Here is a 13,869-nt window from a genome sequence, read left to right as displayed (position 1 = left end):
CTCAGCTCTCAGCCTCCTGAGTAGCTAGGATTACAGGCGTGAGCCACCAGTGACCAGCGTGAAAAGTATTTTTAAATTATGAATAAAACATTCTCAGGACTAGTGTCTTGTTCAAGTGGTACAGCATCTGTCTAGCAATCACAAAGTTCTGAATTCAAGTCTTACTTCCAAAACAGAAAGAAAAAAGAATCTCATTAGACTGTGATATAAGGAAGAACTAGATTAATACTTTCCCTGGTTAACCAGTGACTTTACCATGTGTAATTATTTTGTCCATAATTATTTACATATTCTCAGAAATCTGAAACAAGTAGACACTAGGGTTCTGCCTATAACATATGCATTACATCTTTGTTTAAGAAACTTACAGTTTAGAAGTGAAAATCATATTGCAGACATTTTAAAAGGTTAACTTTACTACAATCCTTCAACATCTTATATTGGTGATAATTATGATTCTGGTCATTATCCTAGCATTATCCTCTGCTGCGGCTTTGAAGATACCATAGGGTTGTAACTGTGAGTTACATCAGGGTGTTAGGGAAAAATACATTTATTGTAACACTGGTTACGATGTCCTGACATGCTTTATTCAGGATTGTTTCAATAGGTACAAGAACTACCGCAATGGATCTTCACAGGGGAAGGCAGAGTGGGCTCAGTCAAACGCAGTAAAGGTAGGTGGGGATTTAGAGCCAGGAGAAGGTATACTGGTGGATGAATCTATAAAAAGATATATTAGAGCTGAGAACCAGTGGCTCATGCCTATAATCCTAGCTGCTAAGGAGGCTGAGATCTGAGGATCATGGTTAGAAGCTAGCCCAGGTAGGAAAATCAAAGATACTCTTATCTCCAATTAACCATCAAAAAAGTTCGAAGTGAAGCTGTGGCTCCAGTGGTAAGGTGCTAGCTTTGAGCAAAAGAGCTCAGGGATAGGGCCCCACCCAAATTTCAAACCGCCAAGACTGGCACTAAAAACAAACACATTAAGGGAAGGGAGGGGATTCTGGCTGAAGTGACCTGATAGGGTTCTTGATTTAGGCAGGGCAAGGGCAAGTGAAAAGACGACCCCTGCAGAGTATGGAGGATGAGGAAATAAGACAGCTATCCAGGATAATCAGTCATGAAGGGAAGAGCTGTGTCTAAACTGGCTTAGCAGAGTTCTTGCTAAGACTGGATTTTAGGACTACGTGCATTAATGTGTGTTCAGGGTCCTGACTGCAGTTTGGTCAAGGTAAGAATCTTGGTCAGTGGACATCTTTCCATCTAGATTTGCATGTGACTAATGTTTAAGGAATGTTTTCTGGTTTAGCAGGTAACTGAGCAACATAATGAAAAGCATAATTATAAGAAATACGTAGGTCCATGGTGCTGAGAAGTTGGCTCAGTGGTAGAGTGCTTGCCTCTTATGCATGAGGCCCTGTGTTCAATTCCTCAGCACCACATAAGCAGAAAAAAGCCAGAAGTGGTGCTGTGGCTCAAGTGGATGCTAGCCTTGAGCTGAAGAGTTGAGGGACAGAGCCCAGGCCCAGAGTTCAGGCCCCACAACCACCCCCCCCCCAAAAAAAAAAACCTAAAAATAAATACCTAGGTCCAAAAGTACATAAAATCAGTACCTATAAGATACTTGAGCTTTGTGATCTAGTGACACAAAGTCCACTTAATCTGAAGTTCACAAATGGTTTTGTCACTAGATTTACATTTTTCTTCCATGTTATAATTATCCTCAGTCTTTCTAAGAATAATTCTTCAAAATAAATTTCTTATTTCACTTAACTGTGGAAGTTATTCACAAGTATGTTATTTTCTCACTTGCCATGTATCCTATAGTGGCTGGAGGTATGTGATTTTAATAAGATAGAGGGTGCTATCTTTCTATATGAGCTCATATGCAGTGCTTTATGCAATGCTTCATGTTCTGCAAGCTTTAAAAACTTTAGGACCTATGGGTGAGTAGCCCCGTGGGTACCAAACACCAGGATAGCTTGCCAAGCTGATCTTGAATGCTTACTTGCTTATTTGGCTGCTCTGAATATGTATTGACTCATGCAGTCTGCTCAGAAGCCCTGGGATACCAGGAGATGATTTATAGGCCAAAGTACAATTTGATACATTAAAGTGAGTCCTGGTCACCATCACAGTCTGAATAACCAACATGTCTCTCACTTCAAGTCTTCTTTCACATCATCAGGTTTCATCTTGGTTCTGCCCCCTAGAATCCTTACACTGCTCTACTCCTATGAATTGCTTGCAAGTCCTGGGACTTAATAAATGTGGCCTGGGACATCCACTTGTAGAACCTTGATTTGGGATCCATCTTGAGGCCTTCAGGGAACTTATTCCTTCTTACTCCTGAGCAGAGCCTCTCACCCTAGGTTATGCCCTCATCTGGTAAGAATTTGCCAATGGTCTTGGGTTTTCTCTACAAATAAAAAGTGTCACTCACTCTACCACCAATCTAGTACATCCCACTGCGCTGCATCCCCAGCCTTCTAGCTTTTTAAGATGTGTATGCCATTGCTTTTCAGCCTTTCTTCTTTCCTGATATATCTAAGCTATAAATTTCCCTTTCAGCAGGACATAGTGGTAGCCTATAAATTTTGAGATGCTGTAATCACCTTATATTTAAAATGTTTTCCTCATGATAAAGTAGTATATATCCTAAACATGCATTGTAGCAGAAAAAGGAGCAGTTTGCCCTTATCTCTTTTGAACCACAGTAGACATCCTGGATGTGGACTAACAGTGGCTCTTTTCAAATATATATTAAAGGTTCCCTTTCAAAAGTGCATAAGTGGTAGAGTGCTTGCCTAGCATGTATGAAGCCCTGGGTTCCATTCCTCAGTACCATATAAATAGACAAAGCCAGAAGTGGCGCTGTGGCTCAAGTGGTAGAGCACTAGCCTTGAGCACAGAGAGGCTCAGGGACAGTGCCCAGGCCCTGAGTTCAAGCCCAAGGACTGGCAAAAAAAAAAATTACATACACAGTTATCTGAAAGCATGATAAAGATATCATTTAAGAGCTCTTTGCCATTCTATAGTCTTTTAAAAATAGCAAAATAATAGTTGTAAGTATACTCACCAGAGACATTTGTTTTGTAATATAACCACTTAAAAAGAGAAATTGCTACCTGGCAGCAGTGGTTCACACCTGTAATCCTAGCTACTCAGGAGGCTGAGATCTGAGGATTGTGATTAAAGCCAGCCTGGGCAGGAAAATTGATGAGACTCTTACCACTAATTAATCACAGAAAAAGGCCAGAAGTGGTGTTGTGGTGCAAGTAGTAAGAGTGCTAGCTTTGAGCAAAAAGTTCAAGGACTGTGCCTAGGCCCAGAGTTTGAGCTCCAGGACCAGCAACAGAGAGGGGGTTGGGGACTGCTAGAGGCTCACACCTGTAATCCTAGCTATCTACGAGGCTGAGATCTGAGAATTGCAGTTCAAATCCAGCTCATCCAGGCAAGTCCATGAGACTCTTATCTCCAATTAACCATAAGAAAAAGAAAGCCAGAAATAGAGCTATGGCTCAGTGGTAGAAAACTAGCTCTTGAGTTCAAGTCAAGGACTCACCAAAAAAAAAGAGAAAGAGAAATAAACTCCTGAGAATTAAGTTGGCCATTAGATGGATGGCTTGGTGGAGGCTGCCTACAGGGGGAGGTACCCACAAGGAGCCTGGAAAGAAGGTGAGGAATTCTGCTTTTGCTTTATTGAATAGGTGGTAAGGTCCCCACCCTCCCTATGACCTGTTAGACTAGCATCCCATCTGGGATGATAAAATACCTATGGATTCTTCCCTGCAAATTAATGAAGTGATGGGGCTGGGAAGGTGGCTTAGTAGTACAGTGCTTGCCCAGCATGCATGAATCCCTGGGTTCCATTCCTCAGTGCCACATAAACAGAAAAGGCCTAAGTGGTGCTGTGGTTCAAGTGATAGAGTGCTAGTCTTGAGCAAAAGAAGCTCAGGGACAGTGCCCAGGCTCCGAGTTTAAGCCCCAGGACTGGCAAAAAAAAAAAAAAAAAAAAAATTAATGAAGTGAAGCATATACATATGTACTTTAAAGACACCAATGAGGATAATTTTTCAAAACAACTTAAAAAATAAAGTTTCATAAGCATAGGCCATTTCTAATATTAATATTTTACAGATTACTTCACAATCAGCTACTCAGATATTGGGAATCATCATTGATTTGTTACCCACACTCAGCAAATCCTTGCTATTCACACTTGAAATGAAATAGAACTATACTGTATTCAGAAATCCATCAGTGAGGGCTGGGAAGGTGGCTCAGTGGTAGAGCACTTGCCTTGCATGCCTGAGGCCCTGGGTTCGATTCCTCAGCACCACATAAGCAAAAAGAAAAAAAAAAAAACCGGAAGTGGCACTCAAGTGGTAGAGCGCTAGCCTTGAGCTGAAGAACTAAGGGACAGCGCCCAGGCCCAGAGTTCAGGCCCCACGACCGGACCCAAAAAAAAAAAAAAGAAATCCACCAGTGAGGAAGTGGCACTGTGTTTCAAGCGGTAGAGCGCTTGCCTTGAGCTGAAGGGTGCAGGGACAGCGCCCAGGCCCAGAGTTCAAGCCCCACGACTGACCAAAAAAAAAAAAAAATCCACCAGTGAGGAAGTGGTGCTGTGTTCAAGCGGTAGAACACTAGCCTTGAGCTGAATGGTGCAGGGACAGCGCCCAGGCCCAGAGTTCAAGCCCCACGACAGAAAAAAAGAAAAAAAAAAAAGAAAAGAAATCCACCAGTGACTGGGAAAACTCATTAAAAAAAAAAAAAACCCTACTAATTATAGGCTACACTATAATCTTATATCCCGATTTTATGGGGAGGAGTTTTAGATTTGTGCCAAGTTCAAGGAACAGTAGGTTTTATAGATACAGTCACTTAGTGTATCCAGAGAAAGCTGCAAACTCTCCTTCACAAACATACTAGCTATGATAGAAAAACAGCCCAGATGCCCTAAAGAGATGAGTGGATCAAAAACATGTGGTACATATGAACAATGGAATTTTACCCATCAGAAAGAATAATAATGTTGTCATTTGCAGGGAAATGGATGGACCTAGAAAAATTACATTAAATGAAATTAGTCATGCTCATAGACATGGCACATGTTTTCTCTCATTTGTAAAAGTTAGATCTAAAATACAAACACACATAAATGTATATACAGGGTTATTTGCATATACACAGAAATAGATTGATTAAAGGATAGTATACTTAGAGGAGGAGTAACAGTGTAACTCCTTTGAACAAGTAATAAACCATTTAACAAAATGAATACCAGGAAGCTGAAACATGTTGATGGGGGCAGAGCAGTGAGAGGAAGGATACATGAATGGATGGAAGAAGGATAAGCAAATGTACAACCATAATGATAGTTAGTTCCAGAGTCTTTGATCATATGTTTGCTTAAGGTAAAGTGAATAATCAACAAAGTGATTCTGATGGAAAATTTAGTTAGCTTGTGCTGTTACAGTCCTATTGTACTACAAATTGTTGTATTTGAATTTTTTTAAAGCTGATCTGGATCCTCTTGATCAACCAAAAAGAAGAAGAGTTCGAAAGCATAAGCCAAAGAAAAAACTTAAAAATCCTAATAAAGTTCCTTTAGAACAAGCAGAATTAGAAGATCAAGCAGAATTAAAAAAACAGCAGAGTCTTTTACAAGAAAAAATACAGCCACAGCACACAGAAGGGCCCACAATGAGCAGAAATAAAAAACGGAAGCTGAAAAAGAAACAGCAAATGAGGAGGAAGAAAGAAGCTGGCTTGGTAAAGAAGGCTTCTGGTGTCAGTTTCTTGTACCAGCCCGAGGAGAGCAGCAGTGATCAGGAAGAACTGAGAGGTGCTATAGGAGAAGGCTCTCAAGACCCCCTTGAGGAGGGTGAGGAGGACCTCAGTGAGGAGGGCACAGCCACAGACGTCTCCCAAGAATATGCTGACATCACCAGCAAGGCAGACAGTGTCCTAAACTTTCTGAAGTCAACACAAGAAATATATTTTTATGATGGTAAGTTTGAATAATGGTGCTTTGTTATTGTATGGAAAATCTCCAAATATAGTAAAATATATAAATGTTTAAAATATTCCAAGTAAATCATTTCAAGGCAAAAATCAAACTGTGTAAATTCTACCGTTACCAAGCTGGACTGGTGCATGGCTCCTTGTGCCTGGTGTATCTTTGACCTTTGATAGGAATCAGTGGACAGTGCTCTCCTGTTGCATAGTTTGGGCTCATGTTCCTTATTCCCCTAAAGTCAGACTTTGGAGGGAGTGTACTAGTGTTCTGAGCTATATGTCTAAATAAAGATAAATTCTGCTAGAGATTTGACACTCTACATATTTTTAATCTACTAGAAATATAAAAGAACCACAGTGCTGTTTTTGTGAGACATTTACTTTGCTCTCCCACATATAACTTACTGATTTAAATTTGCAGTAAAGCAGGTTTTTGGTAACTTTGTATTGTTACAGAATATTAAAAGTAGCTTTATCCTTTCATCATTTGCTTTTTAGCAACACCTGATAACTAGAAAGAAGCAAGTACCCATCAGGAGCCTGCATGATCACATGATCACAGCACAAGTTACTCCCAGCAAGCAGGATGCATTCCCATTGAGAGGATACCCCTGGAGATCCAGAGTAGAGGGGTAGATTCAGATGTCAGCCAGACACCTTCCTATTTACATCCTTATTGATATAACTGAGAAGCATTGGCTCCATGATATTGGAGAATGCAAATGATTTAAACTGATTTTAACACTGATACAAAGATACCATTAATCTGTCAGTTTAACCAACAAGATGGTTACAAGTGTCACGCAATCACCTTTTCCTCATTAGCATGTTTATTAGCATGTCTCATTGACACATTGAAACATAATGGCAATAATCAAATGCCACAGATGGGAGATATAGCTGATACTCTGCAAAGTAGTAGTAGGATTCAAGAAACTTTAGTAGATTTTCCAATCTGTATATGATAAAAGACTATAGAATAAATAAAATAAATGTAATACCTACTGGGCTGGGAATGTGGCTTAGTGGTAGAGTGTGCGCCTTGCATGCATGAAGCCCTGGGTTCGATTCCTCAGTACCACATAAATACAAAAGGCTAGAACTGGAGTTGTGGCTCACCTTTAGCAAAAGAAGCTCAGGGACAGTGGCCAGGCCCAGAGTTCAAGCCCCAGGACTGTCACCAAAAAAAAAAAAAAGCTAATGAGGAGACCATCTTTAAGACAGAATTCTAGAATCCCATAGGCAGAGCAGTCAACATTCTGTGGCCACTTGTTTCTTCCAGGTGTTTACTAATTCTAGTTGTAGAGCCTTACATGAATATCTGAGGATGAACTAAAGGAGGCAAACAGATCTGCAATGTATTTGTCCCAGTAGAGTCCATGTGCTAATAGAAAGGTGGCCAGAATCTGAAACTCAAGTTGGAAGAACAGTAGTCAAGTAAAAGGTCTCTTATGACATTGAAGCCTTGGGCGGTCTTAGGAGCTGAGCAGGCAGGGGTCCATCTTAAGTGCGTTGAAAACAAGCTAAGGTAGAGCATACCCTTTGCCAGTCATGCAGCCCACCCTGCATTAGACTTTGCCCATGAAAGTCAAGTCAACTTCCCCAGTTCTGCTTGGCAAGGCAGAGGGCCAGCCTTCTTTGGAGCAAAGTAGCATTATCCAAGACTTTTGGAGGGTTTTAATAAATACTGCTCATGCACTCCAAGAGACAGGAACATATAACAAGAAATCCTACAAAGAGAGCAATAGAAGCAGAAGACAATGCTGCTGCTAGACAGGGATTTTTATACTAACTACATTTAAGATGTTCAAAAAAAGATGAAAACAATGACAATCTATTATAATAATCAAATTTAGGCCTGAGAAATATAACTGAAACTTAGAACTCAAAAGATGAATCTAAAGATCAGATAACATTCAGTATAGAAGAGAGCTTGCAACTAGGAAGACAGATCAAAGTAAAGTTCCCAGATGAAGGGTAAAAGAAAAAGAATGAGAAGGTGAAAGTTGAAGAAGGGGCCACCTATAGAGGCTTCAGAATGCGAATGGTCCTGCCAACATCTTGACTTCAACTTCAGTCCTCCAAGACCAGGAGAGCATTCTAAGAACTTTTTTTAAAGAGTGAAAAATAAATAAAAGAGCCTAGCCAATATGGACCCAGAGAAAAAGTCTCATACTCTTTTGTTTGGAATCTAAGACAGAGGAGGGAACAGAGCTTGAGCTTTATCTTAGGAGATAGGCTTCTGAAGTGATAAGGGCCTTTGGCCTCTACCACAGTACTACCCTGATTACATTTTATTTCCTCTGATAAATGGCACACAATCGTAGTTTCAACTTCCATGGACCCAAACAGGATTAATACAGATAACATCATTCCCTAGCAAATTCAGTCAAACCGCTGAAAACCAGAGATACAGAAAACAAATCTTAAAAAGCAGCCTGTGGTTGAGTTGCTGGTCTTGAGAAGACAACTCCTCAACTAATGGTAAACTTCAGTATACCCAAGAGAACCCAGAATCATGCTTTTGTATGGTATTCCTTGATTTGTCCTTAGTATCCAGCCACCCTACTCTGTTTACAAGGATACACAGCCTGTATGAAAAATTTGGTTTCATTGTCTGGTTTTTCTGCTGTTGTCCTTACTTCAAATCCTATGTCACACTTAGGTGTTCAAATATCAGATATGTAAACAGTGGCCAGGTTTCCATGTTGCTAAAACAATGGCTCCCCATCCTAGGTTTACTTTTTAGAGTTCTACTGTCATTTTCTCTCCTAGTGCTTTTTTTTTTGGGGGCGGGGGGAGGGTCTGGTTGTGGGCCCTAAACTCTGGGCCTGGGCGCTGTCCCTCAGCTCTTCAACTCAAGGCTAGTGCTCTACCACTTGAGCTAGAGTGCCACTTCCGGCTTTTTTCTATTTTTGCTTATGTGGTGCTGAGGAATCAAACCCAGGGCCTCGAGCATGTAAGGCAAGTGCTCTACCACTGAGCCACCTTCCCAGCCCTCCTAGTGCTTTTTGTATCCCAGACATCTCAATCTAAGTTGTATGTTTGAAGCCTCTTTAAGAGACAAAAACTTACCTTTGCCTTACAAAAGTGAAACTAAACCTCCATGTGATGCTGACTTTTTTTAGGTATCTCCAAAGACTCAGATTCAGCTGTGTGCATGGAAACCACCAAAGAACTGCTATACTGCCTAGAGTCTCATAGCATGCCTCCCTCAGATATATTCATTCTGGACCATATGAAAACACTGCTTCTTCTGCAAGACACTGAAAGACTGAAAAGGGCACTAGAGATGTTCCCAGAACATTGCATGATGCCCTCTGGTAAGTACAGTACTTTGAAAATCCTTCCAAACACCAATGGATTAGAAAACTGCATACATGGCCTAAAAGAGTATAGAGTCCCACAGAGAAATAGGGTCCTTACACATCTGCTTGATATTAAAAAAAATACTACTGACATAAGCAAAAAGGTACACATCATCTAGTTTTCTAGGCCCATAGACTATCAACTCTTAGCTTTTCTAAATTAAAGTACAAGTACCTGCTGGGCACTGGTGCTCATGCCTGTAGTCCTAGCTACTCAGGAGGCTAAGATCTGAGGATCACAGTTCAGAGCCATCCCAGGCAGGAAAGTCCATGAGACTATTATTTCCAGTTAATCCCTAAAAGACTGGAAGTGGAGCTGTCACTCAAGTGGTAAAGTACTAGCCTTGAGCAAAAAACAGGTTCAGGAATAGGACCCAGACCCTAAATTCAAGCTCAGGACCACAATTTTTAAAAAAAATGAGTCCAAAAATTTATTTTTTCCCTTTCCTTTCCTTTGCTGGATTAACACAAGGAAAAATATTTCTGCCCTTCAGAGATCTTTTGATACTTCATTGAAATATCACTGTAAGGACAGAGCATTAGATTTTTATAGTGATCATTCTTTTGCACACTTTCCCAATCTTTATTGGATACCCATTCTATACAGACTGTAATTTGCAGGGTCAGCTATGCTAAGCCCTAATCATGGGCCAGGGAGGATATAAATCCTGCAGACACAAAGTGGAACACAAGGAAAGGAACTGAGCAAGTTTTAGTTGAGCTAGTGACAAGAGGAAACTCAAAGGGCTGTGAGGGGTTCTAAGGCAGGATGATGCACATTTTCAACTTTAGTGTTTCAACTACATAATCCAGGATCATAATCCAAGACCACCAGGGAATAACTATGAGCCCCTATTCCCCAAAAAACTAAAGCATATAAAAGGTTGGAGGTGTGGCTCTATCGGTAGAGTGCCTACCAAGGAAGTATGAGGCTTCAGTTTAACCCAGTACCACCCTTCACAAAAACAACCAGATAAGCAAGCCAAGAAAGAAGAAAGTCACATTGTGGCACGTCTGTTGAGAGCAAGTGAATTTGATAGTAAGTAGGAACGGTCATTATGATTGGGGTAGCCAAGAGGGCCCACCGCTTGTGAATGTATATCTCCTTCCTTGTGGAGGGAAGGTGTGTCTCATATCTACCTATTCCAGGATCTGCTTGGGTCCTGTCCTCCTTGATGAAGAAAGATATGAAGTTCTTGCCCTTGGTAGTTTGTGTCCTAGTGTGGGAGAAAATTAGCCAGATGAGATGGTAAAAAGCACATCTAAGATGTGTAGTTGTAGAGGAGAACATAGAGCAGAGAGTAGGTATTCAGAGGAATGGCTTTGGAGAAGAATTTGGAGCAGATGGCAGGTGTCCTGACAGAAATGGCTTATAGGTTGGAGAAAAAAAACAACAACAAAAAAGCAGATGTGGAGCAACAAGGAGGTAGGTGTACAGGAGAAGAGGACACAGCTGAGGAGGCAGCACAACACAATGATGTGTTGGCTTCTTTAGAGAGCAGGGAGAAGGCTTTAGTGGCAGGTTTTACCATCCTCAGAAGGGTCCCTGGGATGCTTTGTTTGGAGTAAAGGTGTAGAATGGAGATCAGGGGGTTGAAATAATATGTAAAGGGCCCCAGTAGAAGTGACCACAGTATGGACCAGAGTCTGGTAACCAGAAAGACAAGTGTGGCTAAGTTCCAGGCAGTCTGTGTAGTGAGATTTTCTGGCTGATTGGGTTTGAAATCTAAGGAACAAACTGGTGTTTTGGCTTGAGCCCATGAAAAAGACAAGTAGCCAATCAGAGGAAGAAAGACTACCAGAAGCATTAGGCTGGACATAAAGGCCTGTCATATCCCCAGCTTGGGCAGGTAGGAAATGGAAGACTGTAAGGGCAAGTGGCTACATAGACAGCTGAGAGCCCAGGGATAGAGGCTTCGATAATGTGGGGTAATGAGGGAATCAGAAGAAACTATGAAGAGAGGGAAGAGAGAAGGTCAGCTGTGAGGGAAGTTGGGAAAAGAGGCTAGAGGAGGCAGTGGGGTGGAGAGGCCCATGGAAGGAAAGGAAAGCCAGGAAGGCATGTACCTCCAGAGCAGCAGTCAGCACCCAGGAAGGAACCTGGCTTCCATGCCTATGAGAATGGTCAGCTGTCTCACAGCCAGGCGTTCTATATTTTTAGATGTTTGTGAGGCTCCAGTATTTGACAAATATAGATTTCATGGTTGTTGTATTGCAAACTGCATAAAGCCAATTAAGTTAAACTGACATGAGACTTAAGAATTTGGAAGATGAGATTTCAGGTTTTTTTAGTATATGAGGTTTTTTTCCATACTCAAAAGTCTTCTTGTTGTGTCCTGCCATGTATAAAGGAATAGGCAGTGCTGCCAGCAGAATCTGCATTGGGAAAGTTGCTAGTTTTGTACTAAGGTGGCTAGACAAGGTTTATCAACAAGCACATTTAAGTGTAAGGAATTGAGAGAGATACAAACACGTCTTGTAAAATTGATTCCCTTGAACATATGGTGGAATATGTTCTTAAAGTTTTTAAGTATCAAGCTATTTTATGAACAAAATTATTAATAATGAAGCTTTATTTTCAAATATAATATCTGTCTAATCAGATTTGGTTTAAGGAAGGTACAGTGTTGTCTTCCTTGTTTGTTCTTTCCTACTGGCTCAGTAATTCCTCTAAATCTTAGACATTTCACTTGAGTAGGTGTAGACCCCTTTTACACATTAACTGCTTTCACAGTGTTAGGATCAAGCTGGTGCTTTGAAATATGTGGACCTCACACTTGGATGTCACATTGTGACACAAACCTGTGCTACTTAGTCAGGGCTGCCATCCACCAGACACACTTACACTCAGGCACTGAGGAGTGCTGTAGGAATTTCTCTGTCTAGCTCTCCGATAGGCCTCTGTAGAAGTTACTGTCATTACCCTGTGAGGAAAGGCAGTGTCTATGAGCACCTGGGTCCTGCAGGAAAGTGTCAGCTTCAGGAGGGTATCCAAGGGCTTCTGTAGAGTTGGCAGGAGGGCACACCCTGCCCCCTTGGCACCAGTTCTCTGGATCTGATCCAGTCTGGAAGTGAAACATCAGTATCAGCAGTAGTGGATCAACTCTAGGAACAGTGCTGGGTCTGCCCAGATCTGGGAATAAGGCCCTCCAGGTCAGTTTGTGCACCCTATGGCTGAGAACTTTACAAACAGTAGATCCATCCTAAACTAGATCTGGAAGTCTCCAGATGTTCTAAAGCCAGACATTTGAGGAGACTCTTCCTGAGGAAGGTACACTTCCTCAGGAAGCCATGGGAATTGACAGGTGATTTGGGGGAACATATCCTTCTCCTTGGTCATTTGCTCTGGCTATCCGGGCACAGCATTGGCCTCATGAGAGCTGAGTGCTGTGTGTGGCTTATAGATCACATTGCTTAGGATTCTACCTTTTAAGCCTTTTAAGCCAACTTGCATGTGCTTGTTTTTCAGGTCAGATTTATAAATAATGGGATTGTGTGAGATATGAACCCAGTAGGACTTAAGGGTCCACATGGGGAACACAGAGAGTCAGAACGTATCCACCTTCTTGTCCTATTTGTGACATCATATGTGATGAGGAGGCTGTATTACATCACTGTCACACCACTTTTACCCCAAGGGTTCATTTCATTAGATTATTGCAAGACTTACTGTAGACCCAGAGGATCGAATCTATAAAATAACCATCTATGATTTATGTTTGTAATCATTGTTTTATTTTATCTGTTTGCTTTGTTTTTGTTTTTGAACTCCAGAACATACTAAAGTAATTTCAGCTTTCTTTAATTACTGGATCACAGAAGTCTTTCCTGAGAAAAAGAGTGAATAAAATTAGTATATCTCTTCAAGAAGAGCTATATTTAACATGAAGATGTAAGAGAAAGATATGATTTGGACTGACACTTATTCTATGTACAAAAAAAATTAAGTTCCCAACATTTTTTGAAGCTTAAATCTTGGAGAATTAAATACATTGTTTATCCCTGTGTTTGTATATAATGGATAAAATGTCTTTTGAATATTTAAATGAGAATTTGGGGTAAAATTTAAAACTTTTCACTTACTTTCAATTGTATTTGTCTTGAATTACAACAGAAAATGATTTTTTTTATTCTTGTAAAAATCTGAAATTGACATTCTGTTCAACTAACTTGAAGTTGTTATATATTTTTTATAACATTGTAAATCAGCTTGTGGCTAAAAAAAATGTTTAAGAATGCCTTAATAGAAACCAAGCACTGGTGGTTTATGCCTGTAATCCTAGATGTTCAGGAGGCTGAGATCTGAAGATAGCTGTCCAAAGCCAGTGTTAGCAGGAAAATCCATGAGATTCTTATCTCCAATTAAACAAAATGAAATGCTGGAAGTGGACTTGTGATTCAAGAGGTAGAGCACTAACTTTAAACAAAAAAAAAGCTCAGTGACAGCACCCAGGTCCTGAGTTCAAGCCCCAGGACC

General features: G+C 40.8%; 1 protein-coding gene across 2 annotated transcripts in view; it reads left to right on the top strand.

Annotated features, from left to right (window-relative positions):
- Positions 1-13,474, top strand: part of Erich1 (glutamate rich 1) — a 60,719-nt gene extending 47,245 nt beyond the window's left edge. Inside the window, exons 4-7 of one of the 2 annotated variants that reach the window (XM_042689875.1) lie at positions 5,528-6,016; positions 9,153-9,347; positions 13,167-13,236; positions 13,268-13,474. In XM_042689875.1, the coding sequence (XP_042545809.1) occupies positions 5,528-6,016; positions 9,153-9,347; positions 13,167-13,236; positions 13,268-13,280 (767 nt within the window). In that variant the 3' untranslated portion in view covers positions 13,281-13,474. Of the gene's footprint in view, positions 1-5,524; positions 6,017-9,152; positions 9,348-13,166; positions 13,237-13,267 lie in introns of both variants that reach the window. The other variant, XM_042689874.1, reaches the window with a different exon arrangement.
- The last annotated feature ends 395 nt before the right edge of the window (positions 13,475-13,869 follow it).

This window comes from Dipodomys spectabilis, unplaced genomic scaffold (assembly GCF_019054845.1).
Source record: "Dipodomys spectabilis isolate Male_0828 unplaced genomic scaffold, ASM1905484v1 ptg000128l, whole genome shotgun sequence".
NCBI lineage: Eukaryota > Metazoa > Chordata > Mammalia > Rodentia > Heteromyidae > Dipodomys > Dipodomys spectabilis.
Note: the sequence above shows the minus strand (reverse complement) of the source record. Positions and strands in the feature narration are given on the sequence as shown.